Consider the following 25,494-nt stretch of genomic DNA (forward strand, 5'->3'; position numbering starts at 1 on the left):
GTGTCCACTGTGATGGCCTGCAGGCTGGTACAAACTCTCTAACACCTGCATAAACTTTGTCCATAATTTATATGAAGAAAGTGTGACATTTTTACTGCCGAGAGATTTGTAAATTAACATATACATGAATTGTCTTTTATTTATCCATGCACATACATGGATAAATAAATGGCCACTTTTATATGGCCAAATGTTTGTTGATACCTGACCATCACATCCATATGTGCACCTTCCCTAAACTGTTGCCACAAAATTGAAAGTACAGAATGTCTTTGTATGCTGTACAATTTCCCTTCACTCGAACTAAGAGGCCCAAACCTGTTCCAGCATGATAATGCCCCTGTGCACAAAGCGAGGTTCATGAAGAATGGTCTGCCAAGGCTGAAGTGGAAGAACTCAGGTGGCCTTCACAGAGCCCTGACCTCAACCCTACTTAAGACCTTTGGGATGAATTGGAACGCAGACTGCAGTCCTACTTGCCCAGCAACAGTACCTGACCTCACTAATGCTCTTGTGACTGAATGGGCAAATCCCCACAGTCACACTCCAAAATATAGTGGAAAGTCTTCCCAGAATAGTGAAGGTTATTAATATAGCAAAGGAGGATTAATATGGAATGGGCTGTTCAAAAAGCACATATGAGTGTTATGGTCAGGGGCCTACAAACATTTGGCCATGTAGTGTATTTATGTGATATTTTCTTCACACACACACACACACACACACACACACACACACACACACACACACACACACACACACAAATTGACACACACAAAAGGTAGTTGTCCCCAAACACTGAAATATTTTACCAGCTGAGTTATTTCATAGATGTTACAAACAACATACATGTAAGGTGGTGTATGAAAAGAAGTCATCTTACAGGATTATAATAATCATAAAAGTTAAATAACAAATATGTCTGTATTTCCGATATAATTCTTAATGTTATTTAAAGTGAATGTTATGTAAAGGTTATTTAATGTTATTTACAGCATTATATTTAAAGACATTAAAGGATGTCGAGAAAATAAACATGCCATATACATGATACATTTGTTATTATACATGCTGCAGTATATAGAGCTCATTCATAATCAACATGCTACCATTCATGCAATACAGAATTTTATTGGTCATATAATAATTCATAATTTTTTATTTTTATAAATATTTCTTGAATATGAATGGAAACCTGTGTAAGTAATTATTGCTGATAAGTAATGACAGTTCATTTATTAGACGAACATTCAGTGCATTTTCAATTTCATGCACATTGTGTCAGTGCACATTACCGTGCACGTTGTCTCAGTGCAGTGGAACATGAGGTGGGAAAAAAAAATATACAGATTTCTCTCAAAGTGCTCAGTGAAATATGCACAACAGAAGCATTTCCAGTGTTCCTTCCAAAAAACATATTTTTCTTGCGAAACATAATGCATATCGTTAAAAGTAAACAAATATACCAATTGAGCGACACCATGTAAAGATGCATGAAAGTACAAGTTCAACAGTGACTCCAGCTGCATATGCCAGGAAGTGCAACCAATATATGGTCTCCCCACAATTATCCACATGATTCAATTCACAAGCTTCAGATAACAACGGGGAACATTTGAAAAAAAAACCCTTTAATTTATTTACACCTCTCAGAAACCAGAGGATACAAATGCTTTATTATTAAAGCTTGCGTTATCATAATTTAATCATCAGTGCATAATATTGCTCAAGGATGATATAACCCAGGTTCATGCAACAGAATGAATACAATATTAGCTAGGCAGCTTTGCATTGATTTAATTCCTGATAAGTAAAATAATGAATCCATTCCTTTTTTTATGAAATCGTTATGCTGCTGTTTCATTTTCCTTCATATATTGCATATATAGGTCTTTCATTTAATAAAATATAGAACAAATTCCTGAACTAAGTATGAGGTGAACCTGGAATATAGGTGTTATATACACAGGTGAAAAGGTACTGGATGGAATAGAGTTCATACATTACTAAGAATATGATTAAAAAAATTCCAGCCTTTACCATTACAACATGCAGTCGATTTCACAATACACTGAACTCCCATCAGTATTTTTAAAATGGCAAAAAGTTGCACAGAGAAATCAATTAATATGATGTTATGTAAACTTTGATATTGATATTCTAAATGGAAAACAAGTTATGGACTTATCTAAAGTTTATGCTCACTGTGAGCCATGTGAATAAAATAATGGTACAATGGCATGCATTTTTATGGTCCAGTTGCTTTTAGGTCCAGTTGCTGATATAGCCCATGCTAAACGGTCCCAGTAGGGCATAATGCCTTAGTGCTTATAGCTACTACAAATATTCATTTGTTTTCATAGCAATAGTGGATCATACAAGCTAAATTAACAAAATGGTAAAGAAAAATTAAATAATATCATAATTACTATACAGTGTAAATTGGTTTAAGAGAAATAAAGCTGGTTAACACAAAGTAAAGAATCATTAAGGAAGTCTAAAATCCAGTATAATTCATTGGATAACTGCTGGTAGGAAAACTTGCCCTTTGGAGTGTAAAGGAATTATTGGTAAGAATCCAGATGCATAGTTACCCCTTAAAAGCAAGGCCAGCTTTTCTATGGTTTAATTTTTTTATCCTGGAGTTGATAGAGAAGCTGGATACAGCCAGAGTAAAAATATCTGTGCTCTCATGCATTTGCTAAAGAAAATATAAGCCTATCAGTGTGAGGCAGGTCATCTCAAAGCCCTAAACTCTTAATAATAGAGTTTTAATCAGTGTGTGCTGTTAGTGGACCAGTCATAATGCATGTAGCTTACTTTAACATTCCCTGTAGATAGAAGAGTTTTCAGACTTTTCTTCTTTTGAGACGCCCTCATGTGGTTTAAAACCCACTTCAGCAACTGCATAGGAGAACACAACTTACACAATGAGAGCTTGTACATGCTGTGTGTATCTTGAAATGTTTAGTAATGTTGAGGCTCAAAGAGAAGAACATTCACTCTCAAACTGGCTCAAGCTTTGGAATCAGGCTACCTTTTCATCAGTGTCTCCAAAATCTGCCTTGTACCATTTGAAGATCTGGCTAAGCTTCACCTCTCTTTTCATAGAATCCACAATGCAGCCATCATCAGCCTCCAGAAATGCCTCAGCAGCAGCCTGCAGCTGACTGCCAATGTCCTGGTGAGAAACATTCAGACTCAAATAATAATATATTTTTTTAAATGAACAACAAGCTAACTAACTCAGAAATAAGCATGCAGTTCACCTTTGGGGTGTAGGTCCTAATGGGCGGGCAGCCTTTCACACCACAGTTCAGTGCAAAATGTATTAGAGGCTCTGCTTCAGGAAGTGCAACCTAATGAGGTATCACAAAACACAGGATTGAGCTAAATGAAACCCAGTGACTTTAAAATGGCACAGCTACTAATATATACTATATTAAGTGCATTTATTGTGTTACATTATACATTCATCAAATTTACTCCTTCTATTTGAATAACTCAACTTAGAAAATAAAAAAAAACATTACATTAAATTAACAGCATTATATTAAATTAAAAGCATAACACATTTGCATCAACTGCATCAGCTAATTACTATATATTCCTCTGATAGTAAAAAATTAATAATAATAATTATCATCAAGTAAACTGTGTACATTTGATGGTGTTGCTAATAGAATAGATAACGCTGTGCCCTGAGAAACCTAATAGTTAAAAAGACATTAGTCAGGAAAAACTATTTATTAATTATCCTATTGAGGACAACAGTATAATGATATAAGGCTGAGGATGACTGTTGTTGCTTCTTAGATGCAGGGAATTATTTATTGACTGATTAACTTAGACAACAACAAAAAAAGGTCCTCGTGAATGCTGCGATTATAAGTACTAGAGACTGCCCCTACTAACAAATTTACACAAGCGTTAAAAGCAGTGTGAGGCAGATACAAGTCACCTGTAGTCGAGGGTCATTCTTTGAGAAGGGCTTCAGAAGTTGTGCTATTCCTTTCCTGTTTCCCCGCAGCACACCATTCTCAATATCCTGCAGTGTGAACACCTCTCCTCCAATCAGGTAGCTCACATAGTTAAAGAACTGCACAATGATATCATTGTTTTTCATTTATAATCTGTTATTTCAAGGCCAAACAAAATAGGACATTTCAAATGAGCTTCCAAGACTAAAACAATTCATCTTCTTACCCGGTACCTCTGCCACATGTTTTTGGGGAAACCGAGGCGCAGGTAGCCGTGGATAACCAGGGCATTGTAGACATTGATGAAGAAGGCCAGCCTCTCCTCATGACTCAAAGAGAGTAGCTGCACACGCTGCAGGTACACAGCCAGCTCACAATATCGTTCATAACATGTGTTTTTAGACATGGACTTATAGTCCACTGACTGCAGAAAAGAAAAACAAAGAAAATTACCCGACATAACATAGTTGATTAATTCTACACCAAACTCACTCCATTTCAGCAGTTAAAGTAATGCTAAGTAAATAAAGTATTGTTACCCGTTTACATTAAACTTGTTGAAATACTGCATGTTAGAACAGGGTAGTTAGTACCTTGCCATCAGCAGAGAGGTGATCAGAGTACAGTTTCATGATCAGATTCCTCAGTTCCTCAGATAATTCAGAAGCTGTAATTGCTGAAATAATGTCAATAAATATTCTTTATTCTTCATTTACTAAAACTGAAGGGAAATAACGCATGAGCATGTACAGAACAGTAAAGCCCCAAGCTTTAAAGGGAGTCTAGATGCGTGCAGATAATAAACACATGCAGGTCTAGAGGCGAATATGCACTTAAATGGAGTGGGTTTGGTGTGTCAATACAGAAAAAATGGATTTTAATGAGAAATATGACATTTATCTACACAAGCTCTAACGACAAAAACGTCAAATAGTATCACAGTAGAGGATGAATGTATTTGTAGATACACTAGTGACCACAAGACTCTCCTCCAACAAGAAACACAACAGTCTGCAAGTTCTATGTACAATTTATTAGGGGAATATGCTGCCATTTCTACAGAGTAGACTTACAGAATAGTGCATTATACCTTGAATCTGATTGCTTTTGCCAATCAAGGGAGTAAAATACAATAATTAGAGCCTGATCACCATGATCTGATCGATCACACCAGCTTTTATTCTGCACTCTGCAAGGGACAACAAATAAAAAGGTTCCCTAAAGGGTATGTGGTTTGTAGAAACCTATGATATAGGGTTTCCTATAAACAAAAGTGTTTTATGTAAAACCACTTTAAAAGACTGGAACCATTAACCATGTAAAGGACCCTTGGGGACCCCCTATTAAAGAAATTTTTTTGACGAACTTGCTATAGCTCTATCTAGATGGCTAACACAGACAATTTTCTGTATCCAAGAGGGCTCTAGATAATACCCATTTAATAAGCTTAACTTAAAGAATCCTTGGGGAACCCTTTTTACTAAGAATAGCCTACAAACTGACATTATAGGAAAGAATATACAGTATGGTGAGCCATAATTCTGTTATTTATTATACCCTCTACTCATTTTTCATCTTCCCTGTCTCTTGCAGAGCCAGCTCTGGTAACCTCCCTTTCTCGCTGCACAGCCAATTCATCAGCTCTGTGCTTGTAAATCTGTTTCGGTACACCATCAACCCACTCCTGCGTCTGCCAATCAATCCACCTCTTAAAATTCGTCCACACTGTGTCCAGAAGATTCCCTCTCACAGTCTGTAAACAGAGCCTGAGATAACTGATGATGTGAATTTGTAGTCAAGCAACTAGCTAACATCAAAGATGACTACAGAGAGTGTTCTGAGGGTAGATATAAGTTGTAACTGCACATGCAGCTGGGAGACATTACAGAGAGAAAATTCTTGTTCAGTTTTATTATTATTAAAAAAACAAAACAAAACAAAAAAACAGGTTGTCATGAACACTGCATTTCCTCATTCAGGTTTAATGTGAAAGGAAGCAAACACAGAGGCGTATCTAGAACCTCGTAGGTAACAGTCCACATGCAGTTTGTGCACACTAACCTCCTCTATCCCTCTCCTCAGACTCAGGGCTGTTTCCTGCAGGTAATGGTAGGGCATCTGGGGACACTGGCTTCTCCTTCACCATACGTACCAGAGGCTCAAGTTCCTCAGGGGCCTAGAGAATAGACAGTGTTAAAGCTAGGTCATTTTAAAAAGGTTACAACAGTATACACTTAGCTTTAATTAGAAATTCAATTCCAGCCACTGAAAATAGCCAAAAATGATAGTTGGTTTTAGGCTGAAAAAATAAAAGCAGTTTTTAGTGTATCTCAACTGATAAGAACGAGAGACATCTTTTAAATGATTACTCCGAAATACTTCTCAAAGAACTTGCCAAAAATAGAAAGTAAATTATGTCTGAAAAGGGTGGGTTTGTTTATGCCTGCTTAATTTGTTAAAGGCAGCATATGTTGATGCAAAAGCCACACAACATATATATATATATATATATATATATATATATATATATATATATATATATGTGTGTGTGTGTGTGTGTGTGTGTGTGTAAAATACACATAAGATATGAAAATATATGAAAATATAAAATACACTCACCATTCACTTTATTAGGAATACCTGTACAACGCACATTCAATGAAGTTATCTAATCCGCCAATCATGTGGCAGGATCGCAAAGCAAAGCACAAAATCATGTAGATATAGGTCAAGAGCTTCAGATAATGTTCACATAAAAGATCAGAATGAAGAAAAAATTTAATCCCTGTGACTTTGATTGTGGCATGGTTGTTGGTGCGCTGGTCTGAGTATTTCAGAAACTGCTGATCTCCTGGGATTTTCACACACAACAGTCTCTAGAGACAAAAAAAATTGAGTGAGTGACAGTTCTGTGGGTGGAAATGCCTTGATGATGAGAGAGGGCAGAGGAAAATGGCCAGATTGGTTTGAGCTGCCAGGAAGGATATAGTAACTCATACAACCGTGGTGAGCAGACAAGCATCTCAGCATGCACAAAACTTCAAACCTTGCAGTGGATGGGCTACAACAGCAGAAGACCACATCAGGTTCCACTCCTGTCAGCCAAGAACAGGTATCTGAGGCTATCATGGGCACAGGCTCAACCAAACTGGTGAAATCTGGTCTTTTTCCAGTCTTTGGGTGAGTCTGTGCCCATGATAGCCTCAGATTCTACAGGGTGCCCCCCATGTCTCCATACATGGGGGAAATTAACACTTACTTGACTGGAAGTGTTACTGACCAACTGAGAAGTGGACGCTCATTAACATCTAATGATGAAGGCTCTACCGACATGGTGCTGGCATATAATCCCCTATGTGTAGACACTTTAGGGACACCTTGTAGTTCTTGGTTGAAGGGAGTGGAACCTGATGTGGTCTTCTGTTGTTATAGCTCAACCACCTCAAGATTTGATGTGCTGTGCATTCTGAGACGGTTTTCTGCTCAACACAGTTGTAAAGAGTGCTGATTTGAGTTACTATAGATTTCCTGTTAGCTCGGACCAGTCTGTCCATTCTTTTCTGATTTCTCTCATCACCAAGATGTTTCAGCTTGCAGGCACTCTGCTCGCAGGATGTTTTTTTTCGTTTTTCACACCATTCGGTGTAAACTCTAGAGACTGTTGTGTGTGAAATCCCAGCAAATCAGCAGTTTCTGAAATACTCAAACCAGCCCATCCAGCACCAACAACCATGTCATGGTTAAAGTCACAGAGATCACACTTTTTCCCCCATTCTGATATTTGATGTGACCTGTATCTGCATGATTTTATGCATTGTGCTGCTGCCACATGACTGGCTGATTAGATAACTACATAACTGTGTGGGTGTACAGGTGTTTCTAATAAAGTTACTGGTGACAGTATATGAGTGTTAGAAAGGCAACAAATTAAAATAATGCTTTTTAATTTTCACAAGCATTAAAAGCTAAAGATTCACTACAAGTTATACAACAGTGTCTTATCATCATTATTATTATTATTATTATTATTATTATTATTATTATTATATCCAATACTTGTTTTTTTTTTTTCTTTAGTTAGGGTTAGTGTTACACTGTTGCTCACCCACCAATTTTTGAAGAATTTCATTTCCTCCTATGTGGACGTTGTTAAAGAATATCTGCGGCAGAGTCCTGCTACCAGTCATCTTATCCAGCCAAGCCCTTACAGCAGCATCATGACTCACGTCTACTTCACACACTGGTAGATTCAGTGCCTGTAAAGCAGCCTTGGCCTGTAAACACTGTGGGCATCCTGGCACCGAGTACACAGTAATCCTTCCTGCTATATGGTTCTCAAACACCGCCATCAACACACCTGTGGAGAGAACATCCATAATACAATTATTTGTACTGTATGTCTACTTTGTCTGTTTTCTTGTTGAAACCCTGTATGCTGCCCTCTTGGTCAGGGCCGTCTTGAAAAAGATATTTTAAATCTCAACAAGACTTTTTCCTGGTTAAATAGAAGCAATTAAAAAAATAATAACATTTTGAAACATCTTGATGGTTGGATATAGAATATATTTGTTAGGATCAGACCTGATATTGATTCTATTTATTACTAATGAAATAAATTATGCAGATTCAGTCTTCAGTCATGATGAACTTGGAAGGTGAAACGATTTATTTGCTCCATAAAGCAGCTAATTAACCTGTCTGGTAACCCTGTAACTACTTTAAAATAAAGAATAAAATATGACAGGATATGGTGTTATAGGAAATAACAGATCATCCCAAAGTGTTTGATTCCTTTTATACCACACTATGACGATTAAAATTGTAATTAATTAATGAGTGTTTTATACTTTTTATTTGTTTATAGTTATGTATAATATTGTGAAATGTCTGTGAAACAAGTTTTATCATTCTAACAGCCTTAAACAGTTGTTCCTTCACCACACCAACCTCTTGTTTTATTTTCTCTAGATGTTATTAAGATGAAAAAAACCTCAACCTTTCAAGTTTCCAAGAAACCACAAAGCTCAAAGTCCTCTGCTCTGAAGACTTTCCTGTGACAGAAGCTTACATTTACAGCTCTCCCTTTCACCGTTATAAAGTATGGACGCCGGAGACTCCTTCCAAAATCTCTGAGTCTCCTCAAAAAAAAAAAAAAAAAGGCACCATATCAACTATCACACACATTTTAACCATTTTCGGTACCTGGTGTACTGTACAAGTGCCTGTAAATGAGCTGTTACTATAGAACAATAGCGTATTAGAACATAATAATATAACACATAATATAATCCTTACAGTCTAAACTACTGTCTGACCTGCTGGTATAGAAATATACTCATTGTAAAAAATATTTATCACAGAGTAACTTTTTTTTTTTTTTTTTACAGTTTACACATAGGCTTTGAGAGTTGGTTTATGATTGGCTGGTATGTCTCAAACAAGTCAATGCATAAACATTTTACATGACTGTCCAAATCAGGAGTGCTAATTTCAGGTCTTTCTTAGACACCAAACTAAGCCCAATCAGGTATGTTATAGGAGGCAGAATGTTGTCACCCATCCTGGTTCTTATTCTAACTTCTAGGGTACTGCATAATGCCCCCCTGATCACGTGATAAGAGCAGACTGGTCCTTCCTTCCTTCCTTCATCCATCCATCCATTTTCAGTCCGGTTCAGTGTCACAACTAGTGTCAGCTCAGTACCTACCTGTCAAACTAGCAGATGCTGTGAATGCAATTTCCCCATTACACCGGAAGTCAGTGACAGATGGCTCTCCAGCTGAAACACAATGCTTAAGCCAGCAGGTAACAATACCTGTGCTGCTGCTGTCCTGACACTATACTACAATAACAGTTTTGCTAATCGCCTTTCTCATCTTAAATATGACACTGTAATACTGCGCTATTGCTACGGGATGATGTGCAGCGCTGTTATACTTATTTAATCTCCTGCTGAGGTCCCTTTACTACAGTGACGACAACAGTGGGCTCATTACATATCAATTCCTTTCTGATGCTCCCTTGTTCACTTTCCCTTTGCACTGCCGCTTAGGGACTATCTGTGGTGCACTCGGTGCAGCGAAATTCGACAAACAACAAACAATATTTTGTACATTTTGAATAGTACAAGCGTTATTGTTTTTATTAACCATGCAAAGTGAAGGGGGAACGGGGTTATTTAGGGTATGAATATGAAAATTGAATTAGACCCACGACACGGTTGGTCTAATGTTAAAAGACGTTGTAGATGCGTTCAGGTAACGCAGTGATTGTGGGATACTGTAATGTTTTGTAGTCCCGAAAAACCTGCGTACCTCGTTAAAAAACTGATGCTCTCCAATGCACCAGCCGGCTGCTCGCCGCGCACTTTTCATAATAAGAGTCCTTCCATTCTCTACCTCACCAACTGTCGGCGCTAAAGGTTTGTCATGGATATGCGAATGTCCTTTCTTCAGCACTTTTGCAACTGTTGTAGACATCGCTTTTACTGAAGTGTGTGAATTCTGTCATCGCTTTACAACATGGCTAAGCGTGTAGCTGTAGTGCTAGCAGGCTGTGGCGTTTTCGACGGCAGTGAAATCCACGAAGCCTCTGCAGTGCTGGTGCATTTAAGCCGAAACGGAGCAAGTGTGAGTTCCTCTTGTTTCAAGTGCGCGCGCGCACACACACACAAAACCAGAGACAGATTGCTCCAAATGCTACTAGACAGAATAATACAGGAAAGATAGAAGGCAAATAAATAAATAAACAAATAAATGACAATAACGCATTATACATATAAAGCGGGTAGATTAATGACAAACATGCAAAAGGTAGAATATGTTGTTGTTTTCTTGTGATCTCGACTTAATTTTTCTGTGTACTGGACATCCATCATCCCGAAGTCAATGGGTTTTTTAAATCGGGTTTGGTTAAATGCCTGAAATAAGGTCTGTGGTTAACAAAGGCTCGAGATATGTTCACGTTTTATACTACGAAATAAAGTACATCAGTAATACCCCACTCAGGATTTTTTAAAAAAGCGTTTACGTGTCTTGGAAAAAGACGGTTGCCACAAAGTGGCTAAATGGTACTACAGAGGTTGTCGGGGACATTAAACGTCATCTCGCCGAACAGGAAATTCATCTACTATAGCCTCGTGGTTATACTCGCGCTTTGGCAACTCAAACTTACCAACTTGTAGATCTACCAGTTTATAGTATTTTCCAATTGTATTGGATTTAAACAAACAAAAAAAAGCATTCAAACAGTTGTCGGAAGCTTAGTGGTGGTAACGTTTAAGTCATGCAACTGTGGTATAGTTCGTTTAAAGCCTAACATTAGCTTTTTACTTCTGGAAATTATATTTAGCCTTCAGAATTCATACACATTTTATTCATTTGTGAAGATTCTCAATGAATGAAACATGGATGAATCCATTAACTTTTGTTGGTCACAGTTTTTCTGCAATAACCCAAAAGCCAATGGAAAAATCCTATTGACTTTTTGTCGAGGGAACCAGGGTGATGCTAACTTCCGGGTTGGTCTACAAAAATACGTCATCCCTGCAGGATTGACGACTTCCACATTAGTGTCCGACGCTTGAGAAGGGGACACACACCCCTCTCTCTTAATGCAGAGATAAAGTCCATATCTACAGCGGGCAGTTATTACATTTATGATGGCGAAGATGCCAACGTGCATGTAACACCAGTCCCTTTCACAAGGCACGAGATTTTCTCTGGATAAAATTATGTAGTAAGAAAACAAATTTTATTATGTCGGGATCACGAGAAAACAACAGAAAAAAATAAAAATAAAAAAGCATGGCCGCTTAGGTCGTCCATACATATTTCATCAGGAGATATTTATAAAAGAAGTTAGATGAAGCCGCTAGAGGGCGCCATGACTCAATGTCTTGAATAACATTTGAAGAGTTCTCCTCATATCCTCATTTGCTTTTCTCACACTGAAAGCTCAATTTAAGCTAACCATCAATAATACGTGTTTACATCAAGCATTATGTTCTTAATCTCTCTTTAAAACGGATATATACCCGGAAGGTTATATATTAGTATTAGTATGTTGAAGCACAGATTACATCTGTCTAGTGCAGTGGTGCTCAAAGTGGCTCTGTGGAGCACAGCCAAGTGGTATTTTGGTGTATAAACAGTATACTTAAGTTTTATTTAAATTGAACTCTTGTACGTACACTTACATGTACAAGGAAAAAAAATACTTAGATTATTTTTGACCTTCAAAGTACTAGTTATATATCATGTAGTTGTCTCCTTCCATCATGCATCCAATGACTGTATGCTATATATCAGTTGAAATTATATACCCAGTTTAGCATCTAATCAACAGAGTTGGGTGTAACAAGTTATTTTGTAATCTAATAAAAATTTTCTGTAATGTAACGCATTATGTTTAAAATTTATGTAATTTGAACACAGTTACTGTGTCAATAAAATTACGTTACTTGCGTTACAAATTTATTGTTAAGAAAACAATATTACATAAAATGCATTTTTAAAATAAATCACGTTTTGCCCTGAAGATCTTTTTTTGAACGCTGAATAATTCTCCACCTGGAGCGGCTTGTCACTACATAACTGAACGTCAGTAAAAGAAGGTGGCAGTGATGTTATTTTATATCTTCAGTGAATAGGTGCCAACCCATCACAGGGCGCAATCGCACATATTCACACAATTTATAGATGCCAATCAGCCTATAAAACATGTCTTTGAACTTGCAATGCAGGGCAGATGCGGGATTCAAACCCCGAACCCTGGAGGTGTGAGGCAAACGTGTTAACCACTAATTCACAGTGCCCCCGTAATTTATTATACAGATGCAAAAAGTTTGAGAATAATGAGTCTTTATTTATCACATATACATATGCACAGTGAAATTCTTTTCTTCACATCCCTGGTTTAGTGTACCATCTCTGACATATGTCGCTTCATCATGTTTAGGCTTTTTCTGTATGTCATTTTGTGTATGTGCATTTAAAAAAAAAACAAAAAAACAGCAGAATTAATTATTTTGCAGCATGTTATGCAAACTTAATAATTATTGTTGTCACTATTCTAGGTTAAAATATTCGCACCCAGCATCGATCAGATGCATGTTGTAGATCATGTGAAAGGTGCCCCCACCGAGGAGAAGCGCAATGTGCTTGTGGAAAGTGCTAGACTTGCCCGAGGTGACATTCAAGATCTGACTGAACTCAGCGTAAAGGATTTTGATGCCATTATTTTCCCAGGTTAGAGGGCTGACCTCTCATTTCTTTTTTGAAGTTTTCTTTATACATTAATTGACATGTTTTTCCTTCCATTTATTAGCCTCAGGGTCATTAACTCAAAAGGTTGCATTTTGACCTGTAAGTTGTATTTCTGGAATGCAAAATTCTCAACTTCTTTTTATACTTTTTATTTGAAAGAAGACATGGAAAAACAAACAAACATCTGGCCCAATTCATGCACCTACATCCTATAGAATGGGTCAACACTATTATTGCCATTCACACAATTACAGTATGAATAATTAAATTCAATGACTACTTAATTATGTATACTTTTACACAAGTAACATTTCCATTAATACTATTTTTAATGACTTTCATTTCCAATAGTTTATCATTGATAACAGAAATGAAAATTGCTTGCTAGAAATCTATTTTATACATTTAAATATACTCTTAGCTTATTTTTTAAAAACTTACTTTATTACAGGAGATGCATTGTAATTTATATAACAGACATTTTAACTTTAGAGGATTTTTTATTTATTTATTTATTTATTTTAAAGGAAATTGAGTTTATTATAAGTTTTCCTCAGAACAGGCACTGATCTGGCATAATGACCCCTCTACCATGTAAAATCTCTTCCATGTCATGTGTATCTCATCCAAATGTGGCATGATGAAGACCTCTAAATTGAATTCCACTGCAGTAAAAGCACAGTTTGTGCCCATGAGCAAGAGCCTTAACTCTCAAACGCTTAGTTCTTTGCTTATTTTGTATCCTATCATATTTTCATCTTCTATTTATTTTCAGTAAATACTTTACCCTGGTTAGGGTCATCTAGATCTTATACCTGGAACACTGGAGAGGAATCTTCACTCAAAGAGTAATCTAAGCTTAGAATCAAACTGGGGAACCTGAAGCTGTGGTAATGCAATTTGCTGCACCACTTTAAAATACTTTTAAGTTGAATTTATTTAGTTGACACTTACTTATAAAAGCAACTTCCTGTGAAGAAGAATATAATCCAGACACGAAGGGTTGAGGATTTGCTCAAGGGCCCAACAGACAGTGTCTGTCTGGCTGCTGCTGGATGTGTACTTCTAATCTTCTGATTACTAACTCAAAAACTCAATATGAAATATTTATTTCTGAAGAATTATAATTCCAGGCTTACCATGAAGTGTAATATATATATATATATATATATATATATATATATATATATATATATATATATATATATATATATATATATATATATATATATATAAAATATAGTTTACTGTTGAATATTTTGTTTGGCAGGTGGCTTTGGAGTTGCAAAGAATCTGTGCAGCTGGGCAGTACAAGGCAAAGACTGCTGTGTGAATGAGCAGGTTAAAGCAGTACTGCAGGCTTTCCATGCTGAGAAGAAACCCATTGGCTTGTGCTGTATCTCTCCAGTACTGGCAGCTAAGGTCTTCCCTGGCTGTGAAGTCACAGTTGGCAATGACAAAGATGAAAGGTACCGAATTCTGAATTTTCTAGAGGTGTAAAAAGTGGCTCTCGGCATGAATATAGCCATAGGAGCTGCATGCTGTTAAAAAGGAAAGAAAAAACAATGTAGAGGTGTAAGAACTTGGACCACCTTATCACAATTCACAACAGATTTCACACAATTTTCACACAAAAAAGTGAAGACAGCTTCAGACTAAGGGTTGCATGACTACTTTTACTAGTTGAACAATAATTCATAAAAGTAATTGTCTGGTAGTCTTTTCTGTTTGCCATTTAAAAAAAAAAACTGTTTCAGATCATCACTATTTTTAGGAAACAAAGAATGTGTCTTTAGTTAACATCCATACACAGGCTACAAATTAAATTTCACAAACTATATCTCACTTCCTGGGTTGGGGGTTTGAATCCCGCCTCTGCCCTGTACAGTATGTGCAGTATGTGCATGCTCTCCCCGTGCTTCTGGGGGTTTCCTTCAGGCACTCCGGTTTCCTCTCCCAGGCCAAAGACATGCATTGTAGGATGATTGACGTTTCCAAATTGTCCGTAGTGTGTGAATGTGTGTGCGATTGTACCCTGTGGTGGGTTGGCACCCTGTCCAGGGTGTCCTCTGCCTTGTGCCCTGAGTTCCCAGGGACAGGCTTCAGGTTCCCCCACAACCCTGTGTAGGATAAACGGTACAGAAAAAGGACGGATGGATAATAATCATATTTATTCATTTAATTTTGACTAAAAGGCACTTACTTGCCTGGCACTGGGTCATATAACCTTCTGTGTTGTTTTTCCCCCACACTTGTCGGAAGAGGATAAACAATAAAATTAACACAAACAATAAAGCTATATAAATATCAGGCTGCCATTAAGCAGGGTCATATGTTGTAAGGCCATTTTTTCCTGATATTCTTGCCAACCGTGAATGAAAGGAATGATTGTGCATGTAATATGTGCTGCTGCTTCATCACATCACCATCAAAACAGAGAAGACATTACTAACAAGAAATTTAGCCAGCAGAACTGACTGCTATAATCAGTGATTATTTACAGTGATGTTTGACTGAACAGAGATCAGTTTAGTGAAGTGGCGACGAGGCTACGGTTTGTCAAATGCCACAAATGACATTTAATCAAAGTTATATTCAGCATTTTGGAGTTTAAGCTTTAGTAGATTAGGTTATAAATATAGTATTAGGTTGGGCATCTTTCAGTAGAATTGTAAAGAAATCTTTAAATGCGTCTCTATTTTCACTTTTTAGGGAACTTAAAATGTTATGTGTTGAGATGTGAAAAAGAGAAACATATTTCAGTTCAGGAAACTTGTATCTTTCAGAACTTTATAAAATAGATTATATAAAGTCTATATAAAGTACACATTTACATTTATATTTATGCCATTTGGCAGATGGCCTTATATTTGAATTTATTTGGCTGGAGTTCATTTTCATTTGGCCAGTTTGCATTTGGCTTTCTCTGGTAGTTTTCATAATTTTTTTTTAAATTTGTTAAAGGTGTTAAAACCTCAGCAACCCTGCCTTCAGGATTTGGCAGGATTGTATCTCACACACCCTTCCACTTTACGCAAAGTGATATCAAAGTGTTAATTGTCCCTTAAAGCAAAAAATAATAAAAAATTTAAATGCCTGTACCTTCTTACTCTCTGCCCCATTGTTTTTTCCACTGCCCCAACTAGTCAACAGCTCCCCACAACGGTGCCTTGTGAATGTATTAGTTAACTGGTCAACTAGTTTATCCAGCCCCTACTTCAGACATGTAATATCTGAAGTTGAAGATTTTTCATAGTCAAATGTTTCCCAAGTAAGCATGGCAAATACCATCCGAACCAAAAATATCTAAATGGGATGTTATAATTTTTATAATAGGGTTATTATATGTACAATATTTAATAGGGCTGTTATATTTTTAGGTTTTTATTGTGTTTTTCTGTGTGTGTGTACTATCTGACTTGTAGACAGTGGCATACTGTAGACACCCCTTTATTTACATCATCTTGCATTTTAATTCAAGCCAGTACATTACGAAATCCTCACATTTTCTAGTACTTTAGTTCTCTGTGCAGTTAATTATTTTATTTTCCTAATAGTCTGATATTTCTCTACTGATTCCATCATTCATTATCTGAAGAAAGGAGACTAAAACATCATGCAGATAATGAGCGAGCTCTGTGATTTATTTGATTTTTCAGATCTCCTGATGTACCAGGGACTGCAGAAGCCATCAGCCAGCTGGGCTGTAAACACATCTGCAAGAATGTCAATGAAGCCCATGTGGATGAAAAAAATAAGATTGTCACCACCTGTGCCTTTATGTGCAAAGCACCTCTCCATGAGATATTTGATGGCATTGGTGTGATGATTCAAGATGTTCTCAAACTTGCCTGAATGCACACTAGCACCACAATCCAGCAAGTGTAAACACCTTTTTTAGAGCTACAAAGCATATCAAAGGATGACCTTTGCCTTACTACTGTAATGCACATGTTAATTGCGAAGTAATAAACAGCATGAGACTGAATTTAAATACTCCATAGCAGTCATTCGTTTGTCATTTTCAGTGAGTCAGTACTGTTAAACTTTCTTTCTCTCCTAATTTCTGTGTGGTAAGGATACTACCACATATGTCCTATGACATAATATAGTGATGAAATGCTGTGTGTTTTGTAGAAAATCCTCTGGCGTTTCCAAAAAAATAACATTTTATTGTCTTCTAACACTTTATTTATGTATTATATAAATACATAAAACAACACAACGTTTTAACATTTAGCTTCAAATATTACTAATCGGAACCTTGCATGCAGAAAGAATAAGTGATACTGTTGCGTAGGGATGTAACTCGCAAGTTTCCTGACAGTACCATCTAATATCAATTATCTTAGCTGGTGATTCGATATTTGCCGAAACCTCAATGGCCGACATGATGCAATTTCAATTTGATGGATTTGGGGTCCTGTGATCAATATTAAACAATGTGTATTTCACACAATTCTGAAATGTAGCCAAAATGTATTTTAAAAAATGTATTGAGCTTTATTTCAATATGAAGTGCTACATATTTCAGTGCAAATAAGGACCTGTGATTAACTTAAATGTTTCTTTTGAAATATGAAGCTTTGACATTTTCATACTTAACAAAACAAAGCTGAAAAAAAAAATCATTCCTACAACTTGGTAGGATTTCTGTGTAGAATTTCACATGAATGTTTAGCACTTCAGTGACGACGTACTTTCCCACACCCAAGATTTGTTTCTAATTAAATAGAAAACCTTTATTTCTTGAACACTCATGTTGCTATGTTGTGGCATCAGCTAATTTTTTTTAAAACGTGAAAATGACACGAGAAAAAAAATGCATACGGATGGCGTTTCCGGAGCATTTTTGGAATTAGTGCCCTAAATAAAGGTCCATCTTAAAAATTATACACACATCGATGTTTACGCATTGCATTGATGCGGCAGATCATTGGTTATTTGATTGATACATTGAACCAATAGCGATGGACACTCCTATACCACTACTGTGTTCCTTTTTGATATTTCACATTTCATACCTTGATCATAAGTGTTATGCCTTAAGATACACTTAACTAAATAGACCATCATCCATTAAGTTGTATGATAGCTATATTACTAAATATGATTGCCAATATTCACATATCTTGTGTTTTGGCAGGTAATAAAAGCAGTCTAGTATGTAGTTTATCAGGTTTAATTGACACATTTTAATAGTCATTTAAAACATAGTTTTAGTTACGAGTTATCATTGCAGTAACATTCAAGCAGATGCTGAATAATAGGAGTCATTGCTTTGGTTTATGTGCTTATGAAATTGCATGCATGACCCAAGCACAGAACAGTCAGTGACTGTCTCCAGGCTGTCAATAACTTGTAGAATACTATCTACAGCATCTGTGCTCAGCACAGTCGATGCATTGTTCTTAAATTTCCTTACCAAATGCTCCTGACTGAGAGGCTTTCTCCAGTGACCATAAAATGTGTTGCAACGTGCCGTGTGTGTTTCTCTGTTGGCCATCTCCACCACAACTTCACAGTACATCTTTTCGAAACTAGCCTGATTGTCTATCGGATTTTCCAGATTAACTTTGAGGAGCAGGTCCTTCAGTGCTTTCCTTTCCATCATTTTACTGCTGAAGGAGTCCACGGTGACCTCGCCATCCAGCAGTGCACTGCAGCAATTGAACTGGTACGAGTGCCTAGCCTCATGCTCCGTCACTGGGAGTGGACAATCTATGTATCTGGATGAAGGGACTCTCAGTACAATCCTCTTAATTTGACTGAGATCAGCATTTGGCTCTCTGATATGAATTTTATTCCTCACTTTTACTGCTGCATCAGCTACCCAGTGCATGCCGAGATGGGCAGGAAATCGCTTAAATGCAATATCCTGGTCTTCCAGCACCCAGCTATACTGGCTAGTTGGGGAAACCTCAGCCAAATGACGTGGAAAATAATCCTGGTAGAAGATGCTAAAGCCTGACTCCAGGTCCAGAATGTGTTTGTTGCCCTCTAGACCAAGAAGAGCAAGCTGAGATGCTTCCAGGCCCCTTCTAGCAGCATTTCCCAAGTGCAGTGGCTTTGTCTGAGTAGCAGCATTTGCCAATGGAGCACCGGCAGATGAACATGCAATAGCAAGAGCCGCCACGGTCTGAGATGGGGACAGACCCAGGAGTTTAGCCGTAGCAGCTGCACTGCCCATAACTCCAACAACTGTAGGCGGATGGAACCTGAGAAAGGAAAACAAAAGGTTTGACGTGTGAACTGTTGCTCATGGATAAATGACAACAGCATGGATTTTAACAAGTTACAATCCTCTAAGATAAAGTTGGGAGTAATAGATGATTCTAACCGAATAAATAATGTTAGCCCTTTCTTACATTGCCGCTAAACTTTAGAACATTGTTCTAGATAAATATACTGTATGCAGAATAAGTTCTAAAATATTTTGAATGCAGATTGAATATGTCCTTGGCTTGTTCATAATTCAGGGGCAATTTTCTTCTTAAATATACTTTCATGACTTGTAGTGATTCACTAATACTGGCACTCTTGGAAATATGAGCAAAGAAGGCTATGAAAAATTGTCTTTATTGTTTAACCTTTTGATCTTTTGTTTAAAAAAAATCACAAAAATACTCTGCTCTCGTGGATATCAAACAATTGCAAACACAACACAGATCTATCAAAAAAAAATCATATGAGAAAACTATATTTGAAGTATATTCCCATTGATATTTTAAATTTTTTAGTGTATCTAGGTGACTAGGAACAGGGAATTGATCAGCCATGACTTCCTGTTTCATGGGGGTATAAATATAAGGTAACACATAAGTCAAATTCCCTTAGTCATTCATAACATTGGGTTGCCAATATTAGTGTAGTTCAAATTAGTTTAGTAACAACTTTCTACACAAAATAATTCAGTACTTCAGAGTTTGTACCAAACACTTACCTGGGGAATACCTAGAGCTTGCATTTATTTATAGTTAATTACTTAGTGATTGTGGATTGCTTCATTAACATGCCTTATCATAAATAAGCTGTTTTGACAAACTTCCAATCTTTTTTTTTATATATTCACTTTGAGATTTTGAACTCAGAATGACAAGGGCTACAGATCATCCATCCATCCCACTTATCCTGCACAGGGTCACAGGGAGCCTGGAGCCTATCCCAGGGAACTCAGGGTGCAAGGCAGGAGACACCCTATACGGGGTGCCAACCAATCACAGGGCACAGTCGCACACACATTCACACACTACAGACAATTTTGAAATTTCAATCAGCCTACAGTGCATGCCTTTGGACTGGAGGAGGAAACCCCCGAAGCACAGGGAGAACATGCAAACTCTGCACACGCAGGGAAGAGGCAGGATTCATAGCCCCAGCCCCACAGGTCCAAGGCAAACCTACTAACTACTAAGCCATCGTGACATGAGTCAGTAAGCAGGATGTCGTTGTACCTTTTGGGGATGTTATAAGCCTCTTTTGAAAACCTCATCAGTCTTCCCTGAACTTCAAGACCCACATTGAAGGCCAGAAGTAGATCCAAGCCTGAAGGTTTGGAAGGCAGAGACTCTGCTAGAGCAAGCAGAGCAGGCAGCACAGCTCCGGAGGGGTGAGTGGCAGGATGCCAGGTGTCATCAAAGTCCATAGAGTGAACCTAAATAAGAGATCATCAACATGATGTAGAGTGTAGTTTAGTGTAGTGCACCTAACCTATGTTTTCAGGAAAATATATTACTTGGGAATGTATTAAGAATGTATTATAAACCTAGCTGGATTATAACTAACATTTTCATCTTCATTTTTGTGAAGACATTTTCAGAATTTTCATGAATTACAGTGACTTTCAGCCAGATAATTGACATGAGCACATAGTGATGCTACAATGAGATGTGCATTAAATACGAGTTGGATATTTTCTTCTATTATAAGGACAAATGCATAACAAGCTAGCATTTTAGAGACTTCTTTCTTCATATGAGAAGCAACAACTAAATCTTTGCTCTGTTCATTTCCACTTATAAGTTTTCACTAAATTTAATTTTATTGCTGTACATTTTAACCAATTTACACACCTGTTCAACTGAAAGCTCACACACACAAAATCTACCTTGCTGTACATTGAATGATTAAAAATATATTTTTAAAAAATCTATAAAAACATCTAATCAAACATGGTCAAACCATTTTTACTGTTCCTTATAAAAGAGATATGGATGCAACCCAGCATTAAAGAATTGTATGGATGTATGAACTGATAACCTTCTCATCAAGAATAATATAACAGTGAAATAACAGTAATATAACAGTGAAATCTTTATAATGTGAGAAATATTGGTAACCTACCCCAACCCCATTGACAAATGCAGCATAATGAGGTGGAAGGAATGATCCTGGTCTCCCCCATACACTGCTGTTCTGTTTTGCTTGGTATCTCTGATTAAAAAAATAAATCCAAACTTACAAGTTAAAGGAGAACATAAAAATGACATGAAGAATTGTAACTTTGTCTCAATTTGTTGTTTAATATTACCCTGTATACTGAAATATGTAGTGTTAAACCTAGTATAGTATTTACCTTGCTGTACTGGAAAATCACATTAAAGACTGGGGTGCTGGTTCCAAGCAATCCAACCCCCAGTGTATCTAGCATCATTCTCTTGCTTCTTCTGATAACTCCATCTGTAAGATGTGCTGTACTCAAAGTTGATATGGCTGTACCAAAGCTCTCTGTAACACTCTGAAAAATGAATGAAGAAGTAAGCATTTGTTTTGAGCATTTCACAGTTATTATAAAATGCCTGTGTATATACAAGAGTTTACACTGAAATTGTTGAATATATGCCAAAAAATCAGTGCCAGTACCTTTCGAATCATCTTGCAAGGAGATCTGAGTTATGAGAATGAATTTGCTCCCTTTATATTCTAGTTTGCATACTATCAGAATTGGCTCACCAACTTTCCTGAATTAATCAACCACTAGAGAGAAAAAAAACTTGAGAAGTACACGGTTTCACAACTCATGTTTAAGGTCATGCTCCAATCAGTCACATATCACTTACATGTGTGTATAGTCTGATATTTTGTAAGCATCTGATGAGATTTGGAAATAAAGAAGTGAACATTATTAGCAGATTTTTGTAATTGTAACCTGGCAGAATTACTATTATATCGTACATTACTTCATTATTATTTCTCATTTCTGTTTTAAAAAAAAAGGAAGGAAAGAAAAAGAGAATGTTCTCTGTTTTTCCCCAGATTCCTTTATTTTTGCTGAATAGGTTCAAGGTTAAAAGTGAACAATGCTATGAAAGCTTTACAGGTTACATTTAATTGAAAGTCATGCAGATTTATTTATTTGACAAATTCTTTAAAATTCAGACTTTACGAATTCAAAGATTAATTTATATTATTTCTGTTTTTGTTAAGAAGGAGGAAATTTCAGGTCCCCTTACTCTGGTTTAAATCATTGCCATGTACTATACAAACTCACTTGTTGGGGACAGGTGGTTTATTATACCTCTCAAACTCCTGTAAATTCTTATCTTATTCATTATACTCTTCAAATCACACTTAAAACTAATAAATAAAACTAAAAGAAAATATAGTGCTATGCTCTTTTTCTTCTTCTTCTTCTTCTTCTTCCAAAATTTTCCACAATGCACATGCCAATAACTAGAAAGCACACAGAATCTGAAATATTCATAATATAAAGCTAAAATGCTTTTTGCCAACATAATGTATTTAATAATGTGTTGATTACACTTTAAAGCATAGACATGCACACCAGACCTACCAAGCCTTTTACCCCACACCAAACTTAGTGTATATTTATGGAACAGTACATTTAATTCCTTTAGATTGTTTAACCTTTTATTTAGCCTCCCTTTGCTCTCAAAACAGCCTCAATTGAGATTCTGGTCCATGTTGACATAATTGCATCACACAATTCCTGCAGATCTTTATCATGCTGCAAATCTCTCTTTCTACCACATCCCAAATGTGTTATATTGGATTCAGATTCAGTGACTGGGAAGGCCACTGAAGAACATGAAACCAATTTGAGACAACTTTTGCTTTGTGACATGGTGCATTATCATGCTGGAAGTAACCATTGGTAGATGGTAAATTGTGGCCATGAAGGGATGCACATGGTCAGCAACAATACTCAAATAGGCTGTGATATTCAAGCGATGTTTGATTAGTATTAACGGGCCCAAAGTGTGCCAAGGAAACATTCCTCACACTATTACACTACCTCCACCAGCCTGGACTGTTGACACAAGACATGTTGGGTTCGTGGATTCATGCCGTTGATGCTGAATTCTGACCCTAGCATCTGTGTGCCTCAGCAGAATTTGAGATTCATCAGACCAGGCTATGTTTTTCACAGTCTTCAGTTTTTAAACTCTAGAAACTGTTCAGTATGAAAATCTCAGCAGATCTGCAGTTATGGCACCAACTCATCTGGCACCAACAATCACGCCACAGTCAAGATCACGTTTTTGCCCATTCCGGTTGATGTGAACATTACCCGAAGCTGCTGGCCCATATCTGCATGATTTTATGCATTTCAATTCTGCCACACAATCGGCTGATTAGAAGCCCTGGCAAAAATTATGGAATCACCACACTTAGATTTCCATCATTTTTTCATCTATTTAATCTGGAAAAAATATGCCATCAATTAAAATAATTTCATTTATCTTGTCTGAGGTATGTTTTATGAAGCCAGAATTTTCAGCTATTAAACAAAAATAGTTTTGTGTCATATCTGTGATTTGTTTATTTGCTATGAAGTAAAAAACCTGAATGAACATCATCTAAGTGTGGTGATTTCATAACTTTTGCCAGGGATTGTAGATATCTGAATGAGCATGAATGAGTAGGTGTACATGCGTTCCTAATAAAGTGCTCAGTGAGTGTACCTGTACATCCACTGGGTACAATTGTTCAGGAATTTCTTACCATTGCTAAACAGACATTATACAGTGCCACAGAACCCTTGGGATGGCCACTCCTTAATATCTGTTTTTGTTTTCTTTATGGATCTCAAGTCATAGATGGCAAAAAATTTAAAAAGATTTTTACCTAATTGAGAATAAGACATATGCTATAAAGAAACATACAATGCATGAGTCATGTGAATCATATGACTGTATGAAATCCAAATGCAATCACAGAAAACAGGAGAAAATGATAGAAACATAAGAATTGTGATTCATATGTTTGCATAACGTTTGCATTACATGAGAATGCCATGTAGTCATAAAGTTCATGAGGCTCGCTGAATATTAAGGAACTTTACTGTACCTTTACAACCATATTTTCCTAAATTTAAAAATAGAAGCATTTATATGAGAAGACTTTAAACTATAAAGAACTGTATAGATGTGCCAATACCAACAATACCCAATATGAGTCTATTAAAAACATAAACTGAAAATCCATCCCATCCATCCATCCATCTTCTATACCGTTTATCCTTTTCAGGGTCACGGGGAAACCTGGAGCCTATCCCAGGAAGCATCGGGCACAAGGCGAGGTACACCCTGGACAGGGTGCCAATCCATCGCAGGGCACAATCACTTACACATTCACACAAGCATTCATACACTACGGACACTTTGGACATGCCAATCAGCCTACCATGCAAGTCTTTGGACTGGGGGAGGAAACCGGAGTACCCGGAGGAAACCCCTGCAGCACGGGGAGAACATGCAAACTCTAAAACGAAAATACAAAGTCAAAAGATCCATATTTTCATAGTAGTTTTCCAACTGAATAACATGCAATTAAATAATAAAATAAGATGTCTTCATTCCAGTAATCATAATGTTTTTCTGGGTCACAATGTTTTTTGCCCTTGTACATGTTTTGTTTTTCTCTTTTCTTAGCCTTGGGGATTATTTATATTGTCACTATGTGTGTCCTTTGCATGCATACATTGGTATAAAAGTCCAACTTATGTTTAGCCTATAGAGTACCCAGGCTGCGTGCACACAATAAACCATCTCTTTGATTGTATCCTGGCTCTTTGTCTTTGACCTCTTCAGTCTCTTGAAGTATTTTGATGACCATCCAGAAAGATTTACAACAGAGACACCCAAAATATTTCTTAACTTTCCACAATCTTTCTAGTTCCACTTTCAGCTTGTGTGGAACTTTCCCAGCTTCTCCTTTTTCTTCTTTGGATAATGTCATATGTTTGCTTTGCAATATGGTTTACTATGGTTTACTATTATTTGTTT

At 36.8% G+C, this 25,494-nt stretch overlaps 3 protein-coding genes across 5 annotated transcripts; 1 reads left to right on the top strand and 2 right to left on the bottom strand.

Moving 5' to 3' along the window:
• Window positions 1-719: 719 nt before the first annotated feature.
• On the bottom strand, window positions 720-10,408 carry zgc:152951 (Thioredoxin_like and DUF547 domain-containing protein). The gene is made up of 9 exons (XM_053681019.1): window positions 9,688-10,408; window positions 8,090-8,337; window positions 6,042-6,156; window positions 4,574-4,656; window positions 4,207-4,404; window positions 3,962-4,099; window positions 3,270-3,359; window positions 3,038-3,181; window positions 720-2,904 (listed from the first exon to the last, which is right to left on the bottom strand). The coding sequence occupies exons 2-9, from the start codon at window positions 8,327-8,329 to the stop codon at window positions 2,776-2,778; spliced, it is 1,137 nt and encodes a 378-aa protein (XP_053536994.1). The 5' UTR covers window positions 8,330-8,337; window positions 9,688-10,408; the 3' UTR covers window positions 720-2,775.
• zgc:162944 (type 1 glutamine amidotransferase) lies at window positions 10,377-17,245 on the top strand. 2 transcript variants are annotated; one of them, XM_017470624.2, is made up of 4 exons: window positions 10,377-10,609; window positions 13,057-13,228; window positions 14,517-14,715; window positions 16,906-17,245. In XM_017470624.2, the coding sequence occupies exons 1-4, from the start codon at window positions 10,502-10,504 to the stop codon at window positions 17,099-17,101; spliced, it is 675 nt and encodes a 224-aa protein (XP_017326113.1). In that variant the 5' UTR covers window positions 10,377-10,501; the 3' UTR covers window positions 17,102-17,245. The 2 variants fall into 2 exon arrangements, with proteins under 2 accessions (XP_017326113.1, XP_053536995.1); XM_053681020.1 differs by having other exon boundaries at window positions 10,383-10,401.
• acod1 (aconitate decarboxylase 1) lies at window positions 17,022-22,211 on the bottom strand. Of its 2 annotated transcripts, XR_008396581.1 has the most exons (6): window positions 22,109-22,211; window positions 21,822-21,983; window positions 21,590-21,679; window positions 20,701-20,900; window positions 17,336-19,464; window positions 17,022-17,300 (listed from the first exon to the last, which is right to left on the bottom strand). XR_008396581.1 is itself a non-coding variant. In XM_017470620.3 (5 exons), the coding sequence occupies exons 1-5, from the start codon at window positions 22,118-22,120 to the stop codon at window positions 18,495-18,497; spliced, it is 1,434 nt and encodes a 477-aa protein (XP_017326109.1). In that variant the 5' UTR covers window positions 22,121-22,211; the 3' UTR covers window positions 17,022-18,494. The 2 variants fall into 2 exon arrangements, 1 of the variants encoding a protein (XP_017326109.1); XM_017470620.3 differs by having other exon boundaries at window positions 17,022-19,464.
• Window positions 22,212-25,494: the final 3,283 nt, after the last annotated feature.

Source organism: Ictalurus punctatus, chromosome 6 (assembly GCF_001660625.3).
Source record: "Ictalurus punctatus breed USDA103 chromosome 6, Coco_2.0, whole genome shotgun sequence".
NCBI lineage: Eukaryota > Metazoa > Chordata > Actinopteri > Siluriformes > Ictaluridae > Ictalurus > Ictalurus punctatus.

Coding starts and splice junctions, on each gene's coding strand:
- zgc:152951 (XM_053681019.1), bottom strand. CDS start 8,329: ATGGCGGTGTTTGAGAACCATATAGCAGGAAGGATTACTGTGTACTCG. Junction 4,657..6,041: donor TGAGGAGAGGGATAGAGGAG/GTTAGTGTGCAC, acceptor ACATTATTTCAG/CAATTACAGCTTCTGAATTA. Junction 4,405..4,573: donor ACCTCTCTGCTGATGGCAAG/GTACTAACTACC, acceptor TCTTTTCTGCAG/TCAGTGGACTATAAGTCCAT.
- zgc:162944 (XM_017470624.2), top strand. CDS start 10,502: ATGGCTAAGCGTGTAGCTGTAGTGCTAGCAGGCTGTGGCGTTTTCGAC. Junction 10,610..13,056: donor TAAGCCGAAACGGAGCAAGT/GTGAGTTCCTCT, acceptor TCACTATTCTAG/GTTAAAATATTCGCACCCAG. Junction 13,229..14,516: donor TGATGCCATTATTTTCCCAG/GTTAGAGGGCTG, acceptor TTTGTTTGGCAG/GTGGCTTTGGAGTTGCAAAG.
- acod1 (XM_017470620.3), bottom strand. Junction 21,680..21,821: donor TGATTTTCCAGTACAGCAAG/GTAAATACTATA, acceptor TTTTTTAATCAG/AGATACCAAGCAAAACAGAA. Junction 19,465..20,700: donor GCTTATAACATCCCCAAAAG/GTACAACGACAT, acceptor TTCCTTTCTCAG/GTTCCATCCGCCTACAGTTG.